The 23,066-nt window shown below is 42.9% G+C and overlaps 1 protein-coding gene across 2 annotated transcripts in view; it reads left to right on the plus strand.

Moving 5' to 3' along the window:
• OXSR1 (oxidative stress responsive kinase 1) overlaps positions 1–23,066 on the plus strand; it is a 95,197-nt gene that overhangs the window by 51,752 nt on the left and 20,379 nt on the right. For both annotated transcript variants that reach the window (XM_051979224.1, XM_051979215.1), the window contains exons 6-10: positions 5,986–6,095; positions 9,573–9,674; positions 12,396–12,529; positions 14,507–14,555; positions 16,247–16,312. In XM_051979224.1, coding sequence (XP_051835184.1) covers positions 5,986–6,095; positions 9,573–9,674; positions 12,396–12,529; positions 14,507–14,555; positions 16,247–16,312 — 461 coding nt within the window. The remainder of the gene's footprint in view (positions 1–5,985; positions 6,096–9,572; positions 9,675–12,395; positions 12,530–14,506; positions 14,556–16,246; positions 16,313–23,066) is intronic.

Genomic DNA, 23,066 nt, shown 5'->3' on the forward strand with positions numbered 1-23,066 from the left:
ATGGTATGATATATACCCATGTATTATTCAGTAAGACCGTTTTCACTCTCTATATTCCTGTTCTGGCCATCATGATCATTTATGTCATTTGATAATTTTTCTTAAAATTAGTTTAGTCATGTTGAAGAAAACTGTCCACTCCAGATCATCAATGTGCCACATGGGCCACAGCTTCATTTGCTAGTGTTTGAGCTTTGATCATGTTCAAGTCTGTATTTAGTTTTCACTTGCTTCGTTGGGATACGGAAATGGGAGTAGTGAGGGAATTAATCTGGCCTAATTGTTTTAATAATTAATAGTCTCCTCTCCTCTCCCTAGATTACCACTCTCCTCCCCAACCCGAACAAATAAAAATACTATTATAATTTGTACTCAAATAGCAAGAGACCACTAGGCCTACTGGATGTTGTGGTCTGTCTTTTGTTCTCTAAGACCACCCTGATTTCCAGGAGGTGACGCTATGATAGGCAAGTGAATTGGACTCCTGCCAGGGAGGCTGTGTGAGGTCTTTCCCCTCACTTTCCCCTCCAGAGCCCTCTGGGTCCAGTGGCCAGATACAGATTGGGACTTGCAGCCAGTGGAAGGCTGATAGGTCTCAGATAGGCAACATCCATTCAGTGATTTAAGGCTAGGGACTCAAGAAATGAAGCTGAGGAGGAGTTGGAAAGGCTTTGGTTTATGTCTTTTCTCAGACACAGACTGGCTGGGTTACCCATCCTCCCTTTATCTCTGATCCTTTTCTTAACTTTGCAGTTTTCCCAGAACATTTTAAGACTAAGGTATGGATGAACAATTTCTCTGTAATGATGGAAGACATTTCCATATTGGGAGTTCACCAATCATGAAATCATAGGTCTAAATCAAGATGTGTGTACGTGTGTATGTACATGTATGCAACACACATGTACATGCATACATGTGTGCATGTGACTAGCCAGCTCTCTGCCTTTCTCTAGTGACCAGACCTCCAGCAGCTCCATGATGCTTCCTTCACCTCCTTAGCTCAGTCTCACATTGCCTTTCGCGGCCTCCTACTTGGTCTCTTCCTTAAATCTCTGCCTGCTGCTACTTCCGCACGGTGGCCAACATGGTTTACCTGTAGAGCAGCCCTGACCCCATCATTCCTTCTCAGAAGACTCTCTGTCCCTATGGCTTCTAGGCCCTATATAAACCTATGTAGGTTTTTAGAAGCTTTTGTAGCTGTATGGCCCTTCACCCCTCTGTAGCCCCCTTGGACCCTGCCACTGTGCCTTTGCTCCATCCCACGATTGGACACGTCCCTGTATCCCTTGTAGATGGCACAGTCCCTTCCTCAGTCTCCATTCACTGGGCTCCTTCTGCACGTGCCTTTTGCTGCTTTTCCCAGCTTCTAGTGCCCTCCCTCCTTTTGTGCACATGTTTATGCACATGTTGGCTCCCCTCGAGGACAGAAGCTCCTCCAGAATTGGGCTTGTCTCCCTGAAGCTAGCACGGAGCTTGGCATGGAGATGCATGATAATGCTTTTGGACTGATTGGAAGCTCCTTCCAGCATTGCAGGGAGGTGACTCCTTGGTAATCGGGGCCACTGAGAGGTGATGGAGCCATAGAGGGGCTCCCCAAAGTCGTGCAGCTGGAAGCTGCTCCTGCCTTATAAATACGGTGCTTAATATGTCACCATATGTTCATCTAGACAAAGCTCTAGCTAGACATGTGGTTAGTAAGGTGGGAACTATTCTTCCATATGTGAGAGAAAGCTTCCCAGAAGTCTCTCTGATGGGCCTTTCCCCTGTTGCTTCGTTTTATTGGTGTTCTCCTGGCTACGTTCTTTCTGTGACTTCATTAATTAAATTTGCAGTTTTGTAGCACAGTGGGCCCTGTTTCCTGTACTAGGGATGAGCTTTAAAGACCGGCCCAGGGCCTTTAATCATAGAGGCCACATCATTCATTTCATACCTTCCATTACCCGAGTTCTTCTGACATTTGTCCTTCGGTTTAGAGGTAGCTGGTGGCGCAGTGTCAGAGAGTTGAGCCTGGAGTCGCCAAACCTGATTCAAATCTGGCTTTAGGCACTTAATAAATATATGACTCTGAGCAAGCCATTGCCTTACTGACCACCTCAGTTTCCTCAACTGCAAAATGAGGATAAAAACAGCACCTACCTCCAAGATTCTTTTAAGGATCAAAAAGAGGTCATAATTATAAGGCACTTAGAAAATGCCTAACATGTAGTAAGTGCTTTATAAATTCTTGTTCTCTTTTTCCAGTCTCCACCCACCCTCAAGACAGCACTTATGTCTCAGTTGAAATGACACATCTTTATTTTCATTGGCCGCCTTAGCATCTTTTAAGTAATTTTTTTGGCAAGTCATCACTACCATTTTGTACCTTTTGAAAGCTTACCATTTAGCTTTCTAGGTTCATTGTACAGCTAAAAATAGCGACCCTGAGTAAAAAGTGTCAGGAATAGATTCCAGCCCTAAGCCTAGTTTGACAGTCATGTGTTAAAACATCATGATACTATTAAACTTCTCACTTTGTCATTTTTGTGCAGAAACATGTTACATTTTTGGGGGATTCAGTCACAAAACATTTGGACACGAGTTGGGGCTGAATATTTTCCTTTGTTGCACTAATTTTATGAGTGGTTTTTTTCTGCTTTGATTTATCCAAACTGTTATGGGGACTTAAAATAATTCAGTTTGTCAGAATTTGTGGGAGAACTGGTGGATTTGCTGCTGCCAAATGTTTCTGATGAGGTTGAAATCATCACAAGGCTATGAATTTCATTCTCTTTCTATCTCTCTTCCCTTTCCCTCTTCCTTTTTCTCTCCTCCTCTCTCTCTCTCTCTCTCTCTCTCTCCCTCCCAGAAACTACAATTGAGTCAAATTCTAATAATTGAAATTTTCTTTTATACCCTTCTTCTCTCACATATAAGCTTTGAACTTCCTAACTTGAAGCCCCGCACACTTAGATGGGGAGCCTTGCCCGCCACAGAGAATCCTCTCTGTACATATATTGTTCTTGACCTGAGAAATGCCTTTGAGGACCTGCCTTTCAGTTTCAGCCGGCTTTGATTTTCCCACTCAGATCATCCAACAGACTGGCAGTGTATCTTGGAAGACGAATTTCAAAGCCGTGTTTTGCTCTATCGGGTCCTCCTTTTTTGTGTGGTTACTTGTTAAGACAGCAGGATCTAGCATTCTCTCTTTCTCACTCTGCTGTGTGACTGCAAAGGTGGCCTGCTGCCGAAAGCTTCTCAGCAAGCACAGACTGTGCTCAGAGACTTCCTAGTGTGAATAGGCTTATAGTTGCCACTTATTTCTCTTCCTCTTTGCCCTTGCATTTCTCTTATTAATGAATTGGATTCATCTTTGATATGGCTGATAATTGCTAATAGTTGACAGTTCTTCCGTTGAGGACTCTTTGTCCTCAGAGGGTTATTTAGTTTCAGTTAAATTAGTTAAATTGGAAGACTTAAGTAATTTAATTAACAGTTAAATTACGGTCATGATGGTGAGATTTGTTAGAGATGGAAGTAATTTGAAGCTGTTTTTCCTTGGACTTGGTGCTAATCAATTCTATACTGACATTATTTGAAGACTCTCCAAACTTTAAAAAATAGATATGAAGCTGTATGTTAAGTTTGAGTCTGTATTTTTGTCTTTGAAAGAATGGAACAAAAAGGTACTCTGTATTTTTCTTCGTGGAATTAAGGGTAAGAGTATTGATGTAAAAAGTCTTATTCAAAGTAACTAAAAAACTATATAATAATAAAAAATGTTAATGTCTCATTTTTTCTCTGAACTTTCAGTGTAGAATAAGTTGAGAGCACATTAGAATCAGACGATCTGTTTAATGTCCAAGTTGACACTATGTAACCCTGGCAAATCACATAACAACTCTATAGCTTAGTTTCCTTACTAGTAAAATGAGAGTAATACTGTTACATATTGTGGAATTGTGATGAGAGTATTCTATAAACATTAAAGCAGAGCTGGCTACCAGGATGTTATTACACTTGCCTATGAGATTATGCTCTTTCCAATATTCCCAATTTTTAAAAATTTTCTAAATTCTAATTTTATACATAATTGCATTTTGTTTTAATTATTAAAACTATTCCTATGAAACTAGACAATGTCATTGTGGTTAATGCTGTTTCCCAGTTGAGCAGCAATATGGCTAGATAATGCTTAGCACAGGCCTCACACATAGTAGGCGCTTAAATGATTTCTGATGGATGGGTCCATATACCCATTTTTTGAGATTTAGACTATGATTATTTTTGAAAGTATTATTCTATAGATACATAATAGAATCAAAAGGAGATTTCAAGTAGAGCTGTACTTGGAATTTTTCGATGTCTTTAAGCCTTTCATTCTGTGAGAAGTAGGGACTTAAAAAAAAAAAAAAGGTTGTGTGCTTGATTGGTATAAGAAACCCCCTTCCAGTTGATACTTGCATCGAGAAACCATTCTCTGGCCCCCTGTTGCCCATTGGCATGGAAGTGTTGGCTCTATTTCTGACCTGGGCCACTTGGCACTCCTTAGACCAGCACACACTTTATGGGCAAGCTCAGGATAAGACACAGAGTCAGGAGCTTTTGCCAATTTTAACTTTGTTTAGAATTGCCTTCTTTCAGGGGCAGCTAGATAGTACAGTGGATAGAGCACTAGCCTTGAAGTCAGGAGGACCTGAGTTCAAATCTAGTCTCAGACACTTAACACTTCCTAGCTGTGTGACCCTGGGCAGGTCACTTAACCCCAATTGCCTCAGCAAATTTAAAAAAAAAAAAAGAATTGCCTTCTTTTGATTAGGGTGAAACTTCTTTTGAACCTTGCCCTAAAATGTAAAATGTGACTGGGGAGAAAGCGATCTACTTCATCCCTTTGTTTCGTCTACCTTGTAGTTAATCGTTGTATGGCCATGGTGGGCATTCTGCATCATTTTGATTAAGTCAGATGAAAGGTGATCTGATCTCCTCAAGTAAACTTGTTGCTTTCATTTTTAAAGCCAGGTGGAATATTTTCTCCATGTGTTTCACACGAGCAGAATGTTTGGGGAATGTCTGAGAAGAAGCAAGAGAGCGTATTAGTGCAGTGAGCTGGGGGTGGGCTGCTGCTGCTCTCACAGCTCTATAAATACTTTGCTGTATTAGAAGCATATTTTTGGTCATACTTTGATTACATTGGTATTTTCTTTGGGAGCAAAATTATTCTTTTTTTCTCTTTAAGTTGCTGAAGGTTTTTTTTTTTTTTCATTTTTTTAAGACTAACTGAAAAGTCTTTTTGGTTTGTTCATTTTTAAAGAAAATACTTGACTCCCTGCTGGGTGCTTGCCGTGGCTCAGTGCTGTGGGAGAACACAGATCATGAGACACTGGCTCTGTTCCCCTGGAATTTGCAGAATAGTGGAGGAGGGGGAAATATTGGAATCACGACACAATATGAAATTCCCAACTTGAGTAGTCCCAACAAGCGAGTGTGTTGGGAGCTCAGCGAGGGATAGTCAATGGGACCCAAGGGATTCAGAAAGGGTTTCTTCAAGGAAATGGGCCTGAGCTGGGCTTTTAAGGATGATTAGAATTTGGTTGGGTAAAAAGAAGCAAAGCTTGAAATAAAAGGTAGAACTAAATGGTGATGAGAGCAGGATTACCATTGAGGGGAATAGTAGAGGCCAAGTTAGAAAGGTAGTGGGTGGGTGAGATTTTTGAAGCTCATGCTGGCAGTAGTAGTCAGGACAATGTGAAAGGGGGCAGCCCACAAGTCAGAGAAACGGAGCAGAAATTAGAAGGCGACTCAGTGGCTGAGTGAACTCTGAAGTGCTGCAGAATTCATTTCTGGCTATTTTTAAAACTAAGAAATCCAGCAGAGATGCATTAAAAATTCTCTCTGAGTCACACATTTAGAAAGTGTGGCACTTGACTTTGTGGTTTGGGTTTTCTCTCCATGCTTGGATTGTTCAGTGATCTTTTTTGATATGCTGGGTTTTTTCTTTCGTTTCAGATTTCGGGGTTAGTGCTTTTTTAGCAACTGGTGGTGACATTACCCGAAATAAAGTGAGAAAGACCTTTGTGGGCACTCCTTGCTGGATGGCACCAGAAGTCATGGAACAGGTAAAAACATGTTTTGTACTTTCAAAAAAGCAAGCTACAGTTTCTTTACATAGCTAAGTCAACATGTACATAACACTTATTTTCAACCGGTTGGTGTCCTGAGATGGCTTAAGGGACTTCAGTGGTGGGACTTTGGCCACATTTTTCCAGATGCAGCCGCAGTGAGCCTCTCTTAATGCCATGCCCAAGGTCCCGTACTAGGAACGCTGGAGACATGCCCAGAGGTAAATCTATGAGGAGAACTGAGGAAAGAGGAAGCACAGTCAGGAGACAAGCACATCACGCCCTCTTGGACGTGTTTGGAATCTAGTGCAAACCTGAGCGGGATCCTCAAGCGGGATCTTGGGGGTGTAACATCCCCAAGATGTGTCCTAGCCTTTGCTTAAAGGTCTCAGTGGAGAAGGGAACCCCCATCCCTCAGAGCTGCTCAGTCCATGTTGGAGCAGCTCTTCTTGACCCCCAGCCTCAGTCTGCAGCTGTGGGGCAGTGCTGCTATTTCCTCTGGGTCTGGGTCTAACAAATGCAGCCCTTCTTCGTTTGAAGAGCCTTCCAAATACGTAGCCACAGCTCTCAGCTCCCCTGAGCCTTCCTCGGGCTAAACATTTCCAGCTTTTTCAAGTGATCTCACATGATCCACCGTCCTGCAGAGACCCTCCAGTTCTTTAGTGGCCTTTCCAAAATGGTAGCCAGAGAGGAGCAGAGACCTTCAGGAGGGCCCAGCTCAGCGAGCGGCCAGTAGTCCAAGAGGTGCCGTGGTGGGGTTGGGGAGGACCAGATTGGGAGATCCAGCTCAGGTTTGCACTAGATTCCAAACACAGAGTTCCTCACTCTGCCCTTTATTATCCTTTTAGTAAATTTGGTACTTGATTTTCTTTGACAGAATCTATATTGATATTTTGATTTCTATGTCACTTTCACTTCTCTCCACTGAGCCATCCCTTGTAATAAGCAAAGAAAGAAAAACGTTTCAGCAAAATTAACCAATATCTAAATGAAGTCTAACGTTATGTTCATTATTCTACTTCCATTGGTCCTCATCTTTGCAAACAAGGAAGGGAGAGTACATTCTGGTATTTCTTTCTCAGAAAAACCCTGAGGGGACTTAGATGAACCAACCATTTAATCAGTATTTATTAAGTGCTTATATGTGCCACTCATTTTGTCTCAGTGGGGGGAGTTAACATTCAGATAAAGACAGAATATATACAGGTTCTTTACAGACTAAATACAAAATAATTAATAGAGGAAAGGAACTAGAATTAAGAGGGGTTCCATAGACGACTTAAAGAAAGCCAGCAGTCAGAGTGGAGGAAGGAGAACATCCCAGGCGTGGGAAATGTCCAGAGCCGAGAGAGGACGATCTTGTCCTAGGAAAAGACGAGAAGCCCGTGGCCCTGGGTCATTGTGGAGTGAGGTGGAAGGTCGGGGGAGGGTGCGTTATGATGGGCTTGGATGCCAGACAGAGAATTTTGGTCTTGTTTCTGGAGGCGAAAGGAAGCCACTGGAGTTTATTGAATAGGGGAGTGAGGGGATCAGACCTGTACTGTAGTGGGTGGATGGGAGAGCGAGTGGGGAGAGACTTTGGGTGTGCCCACCCCCCACCTCCAGCCCGGCTGCTGGCAGAATTGCCAGGCCTTGGCTGCGCTTGGGACGGTGAATGAGGCGGGGTGAGGGGCTGTGCATTCCAGTACAAGGGATGGCCGGGCCAAGGCGTGGTGTTTGTGCGACAAAGGTAAAAGACCATTATGGCCAGGACACAGAGTGCAGGAGTGGTAGCCAGAGGGACTCGAAAGAAGCATCTGAAGGGCTTTCAGACTCATACTGTGATATAGGAAAGCGGAAAGAACTGAGGAATCAAAGGGCCCGAGCTTCCGAGCATCTTGATTTATTAAGCTGTGCTTGCCAGTTGCGTAACAGATTGCGACCAGGCCTCCTTGGCTTGGCACTGAATCCTGAATACAGAGGGAGACCAATGTTTATGCATCGAAAGAAAAAAAACAGGATATAGACCAGGATACAAGATTAGTCACCTAATTTCTAATTGGAGAAAAAAGAGGGACTTTCCAAGTCGGGAGGAAGAGAACAGTAGATGCAATTCCTTAAAATCGCAGAAAGAGGTGTCCTCCTCCTCAGAGGAACAAGGAAACAGTATCTGACTGACCAATGTGGAGCCAGTTTTCAGACAAGACCAATGGGTTGCTTGAGAAGTGGACTAGACCTATATTTGAATAGAAAGGGAATTGGATCACAAGATGGAGTCAGTGCGATTCACCCAGTTTCCACAAAACCGAGGAATGGGTTTGATCTCAGAAGCTAAAGGGAGTACATGTCTGTGATGGGCTGGGCTGGGCTGGAGAGAGGCTCGAAGCAGAAGACGAAGGAAGACGTGCAGTGGCTGAGGGGAGAGATGATAAGGGCCCCTTTATGAGAGATGGGACAGGGGAGAGGGATGAATCAGAGATGATGTAGAAGCCTGGGGGCCCAGAAGGAGAAATAGGGAAGTGTGGAAGACAGAGGGATTTATGGTTTCTGATGTTCCTTCCAGCTCCAAAAGGTTTTGATTTTAAATAAACAAGACAGATCTGTTTGCCAAAAAACGCTGGTCATGGTTATAGTGGAATGTCTATTTGATAACAAAATTTGGGGGACAAGTAGAATGAGGAAGAATTACTTAGAGGATGTTTCTGTAGCCGATTACTGCAGTATCTCCTGGGAGCACCAAATAATGAATACTGATTGGAAAATGATTGCTTACATTTTTTCTTTCATGAGGACTATGGGATTGAGCACCTATTGACGTATCACTCTGAAACTCAAAAGGTGGTTTTCCTGGTTCTTTTTCAGTGGATATTACTGCGAAGTTAACTGTGTTAGCCACAGTTTGAGTGCATAAGCAAGAAACCTTTTTTTGGTAGTAACTGATCATGTTTGAAGTAGAAAATACATTTGGACTCATTTCATTATAATAGCTGACCCTTCCCTATTATTGACATAAATTAAGAGTTTAAGACAAAATGGCCCAGCTGATTTGCCTTTCCTCTGCTTTAACACCACACCTCTAAGGTCCCCGTGTGAGGAGGGAATCCTAACAGTGCACTCTCTCAATCAAGGTTTGGAAGAAAGAGTTCTCTCTCCCTTTTCTTCTTTCCTCCCTCCTTCCCTTCTTCCTCCCTTTCCCCTCCCCATTTCCCTTCCCTGTTTCTTCTCTTTCCTCTGTTGCCCTTCTTCTCTCTACCTCCTACCTCCAACTTATTTTTAAGGAGGAGATTTTTGCTCCCAGTTCTTGCCTCTTTTAAGGTAGAAGAGGATGTAGACAACATTCCAGAAAGGAAGCTTACATTGTTTCCAGTTCATTTCTGCCCTTATTCAATCCTGAAAGACAGAAGGAAGGCCTTTGAAATCCCCTTAACTTGTTTCATCTGGTTTCATCTGGTTCCATCACGATCTTTTTCCAGTGACGTTCCTCTTTATTTTTAGGTCCGTGGTTATGACTTCAAGGCTGACATCTGGAGTTTTGGAATCACTGCCATTGAGCTTGCCACAGGGGCCGCTCCCTATCACAAGTATCCACCCATGAAGGTGAGGCCCTTTCCTTGGAGTCATAGTTATTCTTAAGAAACACAGAAACGGAGAAGCCTGGCCCCGGAGCTCACCTCCACCTGGCAGGGAGCCGCCTCGGGAGGCAGGGGCAGGGTCTGAGTCAGCTCCGTGTCAGAAGCCCGCCAGTCCCTTGTGCTCCCAGCACGTGGAGCTCCTGGATCCTCCCCGGTGAAGGTCCACGGGCTTGGTCGGGAGGATGGATTCCAGTACGGAGGCCGGCCCGTTGCGCGTGGGGGGAGTAGGCTTTGGGCATTGGGACTAGAGGCTCCTGCCCTCTGCCTGGTTTCTCTTGAGTGGCCTTGTGAGGGATGGTTGCTTGCCACAAGATCGGGCTAACTCCCAACCCCCTTCCCGTCCCCCCCCCCCCACAGTGATGTCATTTTGACTTCACTTAGTGGAACAGTCCCTGCCCTTGAGGACCTTATAAAGAAGCAGCCACAGTGGGATAGTTTTAAGGCTACTGAACCAGTGCGTAAACTTATAGGTGCAAACAAGCAATGGAATTGTTCCTTGGTAAAGATAACCAGGAAAATGACATTTACTGGAGGGTCTGTGGGAGAATAGGCACCGAATACATTGTTATTGCAGCTGTGAATGAGTCCGACTGTTCCACAGTCACTTGGAACTCTACCCAAAAGGCCATTCAACTGTGCTCCTAGTTCAGTTGAGTGTTCGACAATCCACATGGATAGAAGCATCGAGAGCCTCTCCATTGCTTGTAGCTGAGAATGAGCAAACAACAGAACAGGAGCCCATCTCTTACAGGGGCGTAACGGGGTGTGGCTGGGCCCCTGAGAAATGCCATCATCCCGTGGCTGCCTCAGTGGCTGGAGTGGGGTGCGCCTGGGGTCTTTATCATGTATAAAACAGGATTATAGTTAACCCAGCATATCCAAATGGTATTTCTCATTCTGTCTCCTGCTGCTGTACTTTGTTTATAACATAGAAATGCCGGTGATTTTTGTAGATTTTTTTTTTACATCCTGCAACTTTGCTAAAGTTAAATGTTTCTCGTAGTTTGTTAGTTGATTTTCTAAGCATCCCCATATCATCTACAAAGAGTGACCATTTTGTTCCCAACCCATCGTATCCAAAGTCTGGCCTGCAAACTTTTAGAAGGCCAAGCAGAACGAATCCTTGCTCTGAGAGAGTTTTGATCCATGTGGCTGAGGACATTTTTGCCGCAAGCAGTTCTTGAACGTTTGTAGTGGCGGGCAGTCATAACAGACCTCTCCCTTTACTTCGTTGTTGTCCGGTTTTTCTGGGGATGTAACAATCCTTTCCTCGAGAAATCTGCTTTATATAAACAAGGACGTGAAACTGAAGAGCACGCTCACTGTCTTGATAGAATATCAGACAACAAAATAAAGAATTCTCTTTCCATATTTTGCTCCTTAAAAACTGCTTTCACGCCATTGAAGCCAAAGCTCTGGTGGCCATCCTCTGCTCTCAGACCTTCTCATTAGGCTGATACAATAGTGAGGTTCACCTCCCTCCTAACTGTATAAGCTGAGAGGATACCGACTCAAAAGCTGCACCAGGGGAAACAGCCAGGAGATGTAGGTTTGAAAGCTCAGAAAGGTCGGGAGGATAGCGTCATTTTAAAAGACATTAAAAACTTAGGGTTGGTTTGGGGCTTTTGGGAGAAGGGGGGGACGGGGCAATCCTAGATCTGTGATTTCATTGAGAAGTAGCTAGGTCCATGCAGACTCTTTCCTGTTTGAGGCCTTAGAAGCAAGACTCATTGAGGCAGAAACAGGAGGCAGCAGGTTCACTTTTCACCTGGCTTTGCCAGTCTAATTTAGAGCCTCAGGCCAGAAGAGGAACCAGCCAGATCCTTCTCTGACTCCCTGTTACTCATGACCCTTGAATGAAGGCTGCTAGAGGCCTATGGATGGTGACTTTCCCCTGGGCAAGCACTGGGTACCTCCCACCTCCTATTGCCATCCACTGAGACTTGGAGAAGTTCTGGTGTAAGGAGGAGCAACTTTCCCTCTGACCTTAAGCCTTCCATCTCCGGTTGTGTCCTTCTCTTGAGGGAAGAGGCCAGGGAAAGTCAGTGGGAAGAGGGATTTCCTTCTCATGCTGTGTTGGTCCTCCATCCATCTCCTGCTGCACCTTCCCAGCTTAATCTCCAGCCTTCAGAGGGATGAGGAGTAGAGAAGGCAAGCCTCCCATCTGCCTTCCACTTTGTGCTCCACTTGTCTCCAGCCCCATCTCCAAAGGAGTGGCCCCTTCTACTCGATGACCATTCTCACGTCTAGTCATACCCTTCACACTCCAGGGATTCTGAGACCCTCCAGATCCCAACTCCATCATCCCTCCCCGGTTCTTCTTTGCACCTCCCAGCCCTTCCACGCCAGAGATCAACTGAACACCTCCCAGCCCTTTCACTGGGGCCTCTGGAATGCCTACTCCATATGCAAACCCTTCCTATCCTATCCCAGTCTTCCCTTTTCCACTTTGGAAACTTTAGGTTTGCAGGATTGGGGAAAGGGGTGGGATTGATGGACTGGCAGGAAATGCTAACGTCATTCGTGTGGCAGGATTGATTCAGAATTCCACAAACATAGCATCCAAAAGAACTCTGGGGAACCGGTCTGTTTCCAGGTTGGTGACTTCTTGTATGGAAAGGGTTGTTTCCCAAATCTTGGAGAGGGTTGATCCTCCAGAAATTGACCAGGGGTTAAATTTTTTCAGGTATTAATGCTGACGTTACAGAATGATCCGCCTTCTTTGGAAACTGGTGTTCAAGACAAAGAGATGCTGAAGAAATATGGAAAATCATTTCGGAAAATGATCTCATTGTGCCTTCAGAAAGATCCTGAAAAAAGGTAAAATGAGAACTTTAAAGCTTTCTCCTTATGGAAGACAAACTTCTGAGGGTGGTACATGAAGTTAGAGCACACGCTCGTTTGGGCAGATTCTTTGTGCATATTACCTAGCTGCCTTACACCAAAGTCCTTCCCTCGGTGTCTCAGGGAGCCTGAGTGCTCCCAGACAATGCAGGAGGGTAGTTTCTGCTGCCGGAGGAGCGCTAAGCCAGGGCTGAGTGATGGATGGGCTGAGTCTTTCGTCCAAGAACCAGCGGGATAGCTAGGTCAATCGGCTCCAAGGTGTGAACCTTTTTGGCCCCAGCAATTCTTGGGGTGACTGTGATCTGTGTTAAGGGGGGAGTGCGGGCCCCAGAGCTGTTGGAAGGGTGGAAATGCTGTGGGGGGCCCGAGACTGACCATTTCATTAAGTGAGGAGGAGGAGAAGGCTTCCTCGAGCTTCTCTAGAGAGAAAGTTAGCATTCAGTACCTGTGGAAGCAGAGCTTGGTTTTGGGTGTGATTATCAGAAACATTGAGTGTGATGAATTCTGTAAAATGAGAATATCCGTGTCAAGTCCTCTACCCTTTGTCTCTGGTCACTCTGGGGCTCGGTTTGACTATTGTGTGGCAGGCACGGAGGAGACGGTCAGCAGCGGGGTGGGCGGGACTTGAGACCCGGTTCTGGGCATGCATCTTGACGGTTGGCAGTTCTAGAGTGACCCTGTGGACGTTTTAAATCTTGTGAAAAGGATTGCCTGCTCCAGAGGGCTCCGTAGCACCACTGGGGACTGGCTAGCATTTTAACAGATAGAATCACGAGAAGTCCTGGATGAGGCCGGACTAAGTGCACACGTTCAGTCTCCTTTTCTCCAGCCCTTGTGATTGGACCAACCCCAACGGTGCCGCTGTGTCCTCCGCCCTCGGTTCTGCCTCACTTGGGTGCAGATCGACCACAGCGAGCCCTCGGAGCTGCCCGTGTCGTTCTTCTAGTCAGAACTCAGAGGGGGGGTTCTGTTTAAACCACGATGTGCATTTGCTTTGTGGACCCTCTCAACTAAGTGACTGTTGGTTGCCCAGCACTTAACTTGGCCCTCACTCATAAAAATAGTCATGATAACAATGGCAGTGATGGAAGCTCACTTCCGTAGCACTTCAGGGTTTGCAAGGCGCTTTCCAAACGTGAACTCATTTGATCCTCTCAACAGCCCTGGGACAGGGGCTATTATTATCCTCCTCATTTTACAGATGAGGAAACTGAGGCAGGCACAGGTTCCATGACTTGCCCAAAGTCACAGAGCTAGGAAGTAAGTGTCTCAGGTTAAATTTGAACTCAGGTCTTTGTGACTTGTAGTTCAGCCCTCTCCGAACAACAAATATTTACCATTGTTTGGCCAAGATTTTCTCCTTATACTCATCAGTAATACTGAGGTTCTCTTGTATTATTTATCCTATTAAGTGTTGTTCCAGTGTGTTTACCTGCTTCTTAGTGGAGTGAGATATTTAGTGTTCAGGTGCCTGAAAGGTCAAGAATGGCTTTAGGGCAAAGGGCAGAAGGCAGTTGTTGGCTGGACCCTCGATGCCCCGAGAAAAGGGGGTACGGTCACATGAATCGGAGAGGAAAGTAGAATTTGGCTGAGTCAGAAAAGGCCCATTTGTCCCTGCCATGTGCCAGGGTCCTGGGGGAGCAGTCCCCTCCCCCCTTTCCCCACAGGGGCCCAACCTCAGGTTTCCTTAAGAAGAGCTCGATTCCGAGAGAGGGGCTGGTTTAGACTGGGCAGCTCCTGGATCCTGGGGGCTGGGAGAGGGCTGCAGCGTGGTCCAGAGAAAAGCCTTCTGCTCTGCTCTCCGGGGCCCTCCTTCATTCTGCTTTCCTCCTGGGCTGGGTGGGGGAGCAGAAGGGCCCTGGGCCGAGCTTTGCTGGGACACAAGTGACCCTTTCCTTTTGGCTGCAGAATGGGAATTTACTTAAAAAATTTAACCTTTCGTCTTGTTTTTAGACCAACGGCAGCTGAACTGTTAAGACACAAATTTTTCCAGAAAGCAAAGGTAGGAAAAACTCGCTCTTGATCGTGAGTGTGTGGTTAGCCCTCATTTAATCGGGTGGGTTTTAGGCTTTTTTAGATTTTTGCGGACGTTTTTTGTTTTTACATTGAGAGTGATCCGTATCCCCTGCTTTCCCCAGCAAGCCAGCCCCTGGAGCAACAAATTTAGAAATGAGGGAACACTCTCCAGCCAAAAGAAGCAGAACATTAAGCAGCAGCGTGGGCAACACCCCACACCTACGCCCTCAGAGGACGTTGTCTCGTTTTTTCTTCCCTGGCGGTAAACTCGATATTTATAAAATATTGAGTTTTATTTTTATGTTGAATCAGTCATCAAGCCTTTTTAGTGCCTGCTCTATGCTAGGCACTCTGCTGGGGATGCAGAGCCCAAAGTGAGACTGTCCTGCCTTTGGGAAAATTGCATTCTAATGGTGCCTATTGGGACAGACCCAGCTTTAGAGGCAAGGAAAGAGCAAAAGAGTAGGAATGCAGTCATGAGGGCCTCATTAGTACTCTTCTGTAAAATGGGGGGAGGATAATGGTGCTCACCTAACAGCAATCAAATGAGAGAACAGTGCTAGACGCTTTGCAAACCTCCAAGTGCTATGTAGAAGCTGGCTGGCATTCTCCTCATTCCCATCCCCATCATCATCCTCATCAGCATTAAGACTAGTTATCGGAAATGCCTTGTGGCCCCACTTGCATGGATGTGTGACTCCTTCCAGCCTGTGTGTGAGTGGCAGCCAAGAAAATGGGTGGCAGGAATTTTGCTGTGAAGTTAAGGGTTATTAAGAGGAACAGGATGAGGGGCATGGAGCTGACAGGCTAAAGAGTGGAAAGTAGATCTAGTTGACTAAAGGTTGAAACGGAAGGAAAGTGAGTATGGAGCAGTGGTCACAGACTGAGAGAACATCTGGGGGCGGCGTGCCCAAAAGCGTCAGTGAGGATAATGAATGGGAGGCTGAGGAAAAGAGGGAAGGAATAGGATGCTGTCAGAGTGATGGCGAGAGTTAGAATCCTGTCTCAGAGCTGGAGGAAACTTCAAACCTAGTACATCTCCCTCACTTTTATAGTTGGGAAGTTATGGTCACAGGTAGGAAATGTTGGAGGTGGGACTCTTTCTGCTGGACCGACTTGCTTCCCAGGAAATATCTCTCCCAAATTAGGCTGGGTTTTGATTTTTCTCATTGGTAGCAATGGCTGCTCCAATAAGATGGCCAATCCTGTGGATTATTGGCGTATACTTAGTACTTTCCTGTTTTCAGGACCTCTTTCCCTTTCCTTGCTCCAGGTCCCCCAGGACAATGTTCCTTGCGGGCAGGGAACTGATTGTCTTGTTACCCCAAGCATTGATGAAGAGCCTTGCATGTAGTCCACTCTAATGTGGCTGCCTGATAAATGGTGTTGGTCTGAAAAATGAGTTTGTGATTCCTTGAACTTTTCTTGGGTATTGGAGTATCCCATAATAAACTCACCGTGGCAGACTTACGTATGTGTAGAACCCGAGTTGAGCCAGTCAATCTTTAGTAATTAGTAGGAGAGGAAAACTTGAAAGTTCTCTCATAGTTTGATAGATAGATGAACACATCATGCTCTAATAATGCAAAATGCTTTAATAACTTCCTGATTCAGTTACAAGGGTTGTTTTATTTTTTTAAATAAGAATTATAAAAATCCTTTCTTTTCCCCTTTTAGAATAAAGAATTTCTCCAAGAAAAAATGCTTCAGAGAGCACCAACCATTACTGAAAGAGCTAAAAAGGTAACGGCTCCCTTTACTTGCTCCACGTATTCTTTATCACTTTGGGACGATGAGCCTGTGCAACTCTGTTGCAGTGGCGAGTCACTTTGCACATTGATTTCTAGCAGTCTGTGGGTTGAATTGGTTTCCTCCTTGTGAACTGAAACCTTTCCACAGCACAATGAAAAGTCATATTAGAAACAGTCTTCTAATCTCAACCCAAAACATTGGTTGATATCCAAAGAGTAGTTCACAGCTTTAGTCTGAAGCCTGTGAGCTTGGGCATCTCTTGAGCTGCTCCGTGAGGCTTCTTGTGATCACAGGACCTGGGACTCGGCAGAAAGTACGTGAGCCGCAGCTCAGGATTAGGATATAGATTAAAGATCTGATGGAGCAGGGCTTTCATGTACATCACGCCCCCTTCTGAGCATATTTCCAGAACTCTGTGAGAAGCAAGGAACAGAAAATCCTCTCTGTTTCAGAATTCCGATTTCTCTGTGCAAATGAGGCAATGCTGTACAAGGATAAAGTAGGGATTTAAAGTCAGAGCAATTCCGAATAGCTTTGTGAGATCATTCTCCAAGCCTCAGTCTTCTCAGCTGTAAAATAACTGGCACAGCTTCCTTCCTGGGACTATGGCTGGAAAGAAAGTCTTTAGCAAATTGAAAGGCCCTCCTACTACAGAAGGTAATGGGATTTTTTTCCCACAAGGAGAAAGATTGCTCAGTTGCAACCTCAGCAGTGGCCCAGAAAATGGAACCCAGGAACCTTCAGGAATGTGATGGGATGTAAAGCGAGTCAGGTAGTCAGGTCCAAGAGGCGCAGGGCTGGAGCAGAGTGGAGATGGGAGGAGGCCGTCACAGCAATCGAGGCAGGAAGTGACCAGAATGGAATAAGGGTTAGAGGGTTGGTACACTGAGGATCTCAACGGTGTTCCCATGGATTCATTCTTCGGTTGGTGGGGCAGGCTGATCGTTCTCAAACTCTGATGGTCCATCAACAATAAGCCAGCCCTGCAGAGATAGTTCCTCAGAGCCCAGGCTCTGGCAGAATGGCATGTTACTCATATGTTTAACCTGTGCTGTGGAGGCCAGAAAAAAGGATCCAAATGCTCCAGGAACCTGGTAGTTCCTTTAGGATCCAAGTGCTCCAGAAAACTGGTTGTTTCTTTACAGGAACCCAAGTGATTATCCAGCGGCATTCCAATAAGTAGAGATAGCTATAAGTGATTTTAGTGGAGGCGGGACCACCTATTCTTTATGTTGATGCTTTATCATGGAATAGAGTAAACTGCTTTTTATAAAATCTCAGAATGTGAAACTAGTCCCACTTTTTCAGTTGTTTTTTCAATTATGTCCAATACTTTGTGACCCTGTTTGTTCGTTTTCAATTTCATATAAAGGTAATTTTCAGCATTCATTTTTGTAAAATTTTGAGCTCTAAATTTTTCTGCCTCCCTCCTTCTCTCCTTTTCCCCCTTCTCCAAGACAGCAAGAAATATGGGTTATACATGCACAATCATGTTAAACATATGCCTGCCTTAGTCATTTTGTGAAAGTAAAATCAGAACAAAAGGGAAAAATCATGAGAAAGGAAAAAGCGAAAATAGTATGCTTCTATCAGCTTTCAGACTTCATAGTTCTTTCTTTGAATGTGGAAGCATTTTCCATCTCAAGTCTTTTGAAATTGTCTTGGATCACTATTACTGAAAAAATCTAAGTCTTTCTTAGCTGTTCTTACATACTATTGCTGTTACTGTGTATAATGGTCTCTAAGTATAACATCTGCAAAAAGTGATATTGTTTCTCATTGCCTATTCTAATTTCTTCAATTTCTCTTTCTAAGTACTAAAGCTAACAATTCTAGTACAGTATTGAAGAGTAGTGATGATAATGGACACTCTTGTTTCACCTCAATTTTGGAGGGGAATGGTTTTAGTTTATTCCCATTACATTTAATGCTTGTTGATGGTTTTAGATAGATGCTGCTTATCATTTTAAGAAAAACTCCATTTATTCCTGTGCTTTCTAATGTTTTTAATAGGCATGGGTGCTGTATTTTGTCAAAAAGCTTTTTCTGTGTCGAGATAATCATGATTTCCATTAGTTTTGTTATTGCTATGGCCAATTATGCTAATAGTTTTCCTAATATTGAACCAGTCCTGCATTCCTAATATAAATCTCACCTGACCATAGGGTATTATCCTTGCGATAAATTGTAATCTCTTTCCTAATGTTCTATCTAAAATTTTTGCTTCAGTATTCATTAGGGAAATGTTTCTTTCTCTAATTTTCTTTCTGTGTTTTGGCTCTTTCTAGTTTAGATAGATATCAGCACCTATCATAAAAGGAATTTAGCAGAAATCCTTCTATTTTTCCAGTAGTTAATATAGTATTAGAATTCACAATTAGTGGAGTTCTTTAAATGTTTGGTGGAATTCACTTGTAAATCCATCTAGTCCTGGACATTTTTTAAGGGAGTTTATTGAGACTTCTTCCATTTCTGTTTCTAAAATGGGGTTGTTCTATATCAGATTGTTTGCTGTTTGGGGGAGTGGAGAAGTAAGAGAGGTAGGGAGAAAGAAATTGGAACTCAGATTCTTATAAAAGTGAATGCTGAAAACTCGTTTTAAATGTAATTGGAAAAATAAAATAATTTTGAATTAAAATTATTTAAGTATTTTATTTCCTTTTCTGTTAATCTGGGCAACTTACATTTCTATAAACACCCATCCATTTCACTTAGATTGTCAGACTTATTGGCGTACAAGTGGACAAAATAGCTTTAAATTATTGCTTTAATCTCCTCTTCATTAGTGGTGATTTTGCCCTTTTTATTTTTTAATACTAGTAATTTGAGTTTCTTTCACCTTTTAAATCAAATTTACCAAAGGTTTCTGGTTTTTTATGTGTGGTGTGTTGTGTGTGTTTTATAAAATCAACTCTCAGTTTTATTTATTAGTTCAATAAGTTCTTACTTTGAGTTTTATTAATCTCTCCTTTGAGTTTCAAAATTTCTATTTGGTATTTAATTGGGAATTTTAATTTGTTCTCTTTCTACCTTTTTTTTAGTTGTATGCCAATTCATTGGTCTGCTCTTCCTTTATTTTATTCATGTAAGCAAAATTTCCTCTAAGAACTGTTTTGGCTGTATCTCATAAATTTCAGAATATTGTCTCATTATTGTCATTCTTTTTGATGAAATTATTGATTGTTTCTGTGATTTGTTGTTTGTTTTCTTTGTTTTTTTTCTCAGTTCTTTAGAATCAGATTAGTTTCCAATTAATTTTTAGTCTATCTTTTCAAGTCTCTTTATTACATGTAATTTTTATTGCATCATGATCTGAAAAGGATGCATTTAATACTTCTGCCTTCCTGCATTTGGTTGTGAAATTTTTTTGCCCTAATACGTGATCGTTTTTTTTTTTTTTTGTGTAGGTGCTAAGTACTGCTTAGGAAAAGGTATATTCCTTTGTATCCCCATTCTATCATGCTATCATATCTAACTTTTCTAAAGTTCTGCTTATTTATCTACTCCTGACAGAGGGAGGTTGAGGTCTTCTACTATATAGTTTTGCTGTTTCTTCCTGTAACTAACTTAACATCTCTTCTAAACATTTAGATGCTATACCACTCGGTGCATATATGTTTAGTATTGAAATTACTTCATTGTCCGTGATACTCTTTAGCAAGCTACATTTTCCTTCCTTATCTCTTTTAATTTAATCTGTTTTTGATTTTGTTTGATTTGACATCAGGATCACTCTTCCTCACTTTTTTTTTTTTATTTCAGCTGAAGCATAATACATTCTTTTCCATTATCTTTAATCTGTGTGTGTCTCTGCTTCAAATATGTGTCTTGTAAACAACATATAGTAGGATTCTGGTTTTTAATCCACTCTGCTGTCTGTTTCTGTTTTATGGGAGAGTTTGTCTCATTCACATTTACAGTTATTATTACTGTGTATTTCCCCCATCTTATTTTCTCCCCATTTGTACTTTTCTCTCTCCTTTCACCCTGTCCCTCCTATGTTTTGCTTCTGAGTCTCACCTCCCTCAATCTGCTTTTCTATCAGCCAACTGAGTGTGTTATTCCCTCTTTGAACCAAATCTAATGAGTGTAAGATTCAAGCAATGCTCAAACCCTCCCTTCTTGCCCTCTACTGAAGTAGATCTTTTGTGCCTCTTCCTGTGATATAATTTAATCTATTCTGCCTCCCCTTTCCTCTTCTCCTAGTACAATCCTGTTTTTTTATTCCTTAATTTTTTTTAAATATCACATTAAAATCCACTTACAGTCATATCCACTTTCTAACTGCCCTAAAGATACAGTTCTGAAACATTACCATCTAATCTTACAGAATAACATGTTTTGAGTTTTTTTCTTTCCTGTTTTACTTTTTTCTGCTTTTCTTGAGTCTTGTATTTGAAGATTGAATTTTCTGTTCAACTCAAATTTGAAAATCTCCTATTTCATTGAATGCCAATTTTTTCTCCTGATTGTTTGATTTGATTAGGAAGTTGATTCTTGGTTATAATTCAAGCTCCTCCAAATCCAAACCCTCCAATTCTTTAATATAGAAGCTGCTAAGTCCTATGTAATCCTGACTGTGGTTCCTTGGTATTTGAATTGTTTAATTCTGACTGCTTACAATATTTTCTCCTTGACCTGATAATTCTGGAATTTGACTATAATGTTCCTTGGAGTTTTCATTTGGGGATCTTTTTCAGGAGGTGATTGGTGGATTCTTTCAGGACAATTTTCCTTGATAATTTCCTGAAAGATGCTGTCTGGGATCTTTTTTTGGAAAGGGGGTGAGGGAAGTTGGCAATCTCTCTTGGACTCATTTTCCAGGTTGGTTGTTTTTCCAGTGAGGTATATTTTCTCCTGTTTTTTTCATTTTTTAAATTTTGTTTGACTAATTTTGATGTCTCATAGAGTCATTAGCTTCCACTTGGCGAGAAATTAGTTTCTTCAGTTAGTTTTTGTACCTCCTTTTCCATTTGGCCAGTTCTACTTTTAAAGGAGTTGTTTTCCATAGTCAATTTTTGTGTTTCCTTTTCTAAATTATTGACTCTTTTTTCATAATTCTCCTGCATAACTCTGTTTTTTTCTTCCAATTTTTCTTCTCCCTATTAATTTTAAAAATCCTTTTTAAGCACTTTCAAGGGGACTTTTTGGGTTTGAGATCAATACATATTCCCCCTTTGTGTTTATGTTTTGATTTTTGATTTTTTGTGGTCGGGGTTCTTAGGTTTTTTATTCATTCTTTAAAGCTGAGCATGGTGGGCATTGTCCTAAGCTTCTTGTGCTCATGGCCAGGGGCCTGGTCACTTGCTTTGATTGCTGGAGCCTCAGGTGCTTGCAGCTTGCCCACGGTGCTGGGGTGGCCTGGCTTAGTGCTCATTGTGCTGGGGTTCTGGGACTGGCATTTTACCTTTTGTGCCAGGGCTAGGGGCCTCCCAGCTGTTTTGTTGTGCTATTGACCAGGGTCTTGATTATTATTTATTTTTTTTTTTCTGAGGTAATTGGGGTTAAGTGACTTCAAGGTCACTTAACCCAGGGTCACATACCTAGGAAGTAGGCCAGATTTGAACTCAGGTCCTCCTGACTTCAGGGCTGGTGCTCCACCCACTGTGCCACCTAGCTTTCCCAGGCCTTGATTATTGATCTTTACTGTGGCTGAAACATCCCTCTGGCTTGTCTGGACACAGTCTTTACTGGGCTGCGCTCCCCTTTTATCCAAATGAGACAGACTTTTACTGAAATCCTTTTGAGTTAGCTTAAGCTTCACTCTGTCTTTTTGCGGGTTCTTTCTTTCACTCCAGAATTCTTTAGAGGTTTGATTTAATGTTATTTCAGAGGAAAACTGGAGAGAGCTCTGGCAACTTCCCAACTTTTCTCCGCCATCTTGACTCCTTTTCCCCTTCCCCCCCCCCCCCCCCAAGGATGCTGGAGTATTTGCCGTTTTTCACAGCTTATTATACAGATGAGGAAACTCAGGCAGACAGGGTGGAGTCAGACTTGTCCAGGGTCATACAGATAAGTGCTGCCAGATTTGACCTCAGGAAGATGAATCTTCCTGACTGCACCACTGCATTGTAGGCACTTAATGTCTATTAATTGATCTCATATTTTATAATTGACCCCATATCGCAGCCTGTCAAAATCTTTTTTAGTCCTGACTACGTGATGTGAAGACCGAGTTAGCAGCCTGGATACCTTAGAATCAGCCAGAGTCAGAATAAGCAAAAGTCCTTGGTCTTTATTATTGGTCTTTAGGGGTAGAAGTGAAGGGAATGGACACCAGGATCTCCACGACCTTCCTTCTCCTCCTCTACTGCCAAAGTGACTCTGGCTTGTCTTACTCCACCCCCTAATCCTTCCCACAATTCTCTGTATACACCAAAAGATTGAACTAGCACAGAATAGTGAGAAGGGCCATTTTCCAAGCATATGCTAATAGAGTATTGTCCAATCGGTAATTAGGCTTGAGTGCTCGGTTGTCCGATCCCAGTGCATCAACTCAGAGTTTCAGCCCTTTACAATGTGAGACTTCCCTCATTTCTCTGAGGGATATTCACTCTTTCTAACTTTTATTCAAGTAATTGATGAATGTATTAACTCTGGGATTAGTCCAGATCACAGGAGCACTCCACTGTTCTTGGGTATAACCATTGATTTCCAGACTGCCCACATGTCTCTATTTTTTTCCCAAAAATTAAAGATAGGGTGAGAAACTCTTGTTAAATGCATTGCTAAGATTGAAATAAAC

Source organism: Antechinus flavipes, chromosome 1, assembly GCF_016432865.1.
Source record: "Antechinus flavipes isolate AdamAnt ecotype Samford, QLD, Australia chromosome 1, AdamAnt_v2, whole genome shotgun sequence".
Classification (NCBI taxonomy): Eukaryota; Metazoa; Chordata; class Mammalia; order Dasyuromorphia; family Dasyuridae; genus Antechinus; species Antechinus flavipes.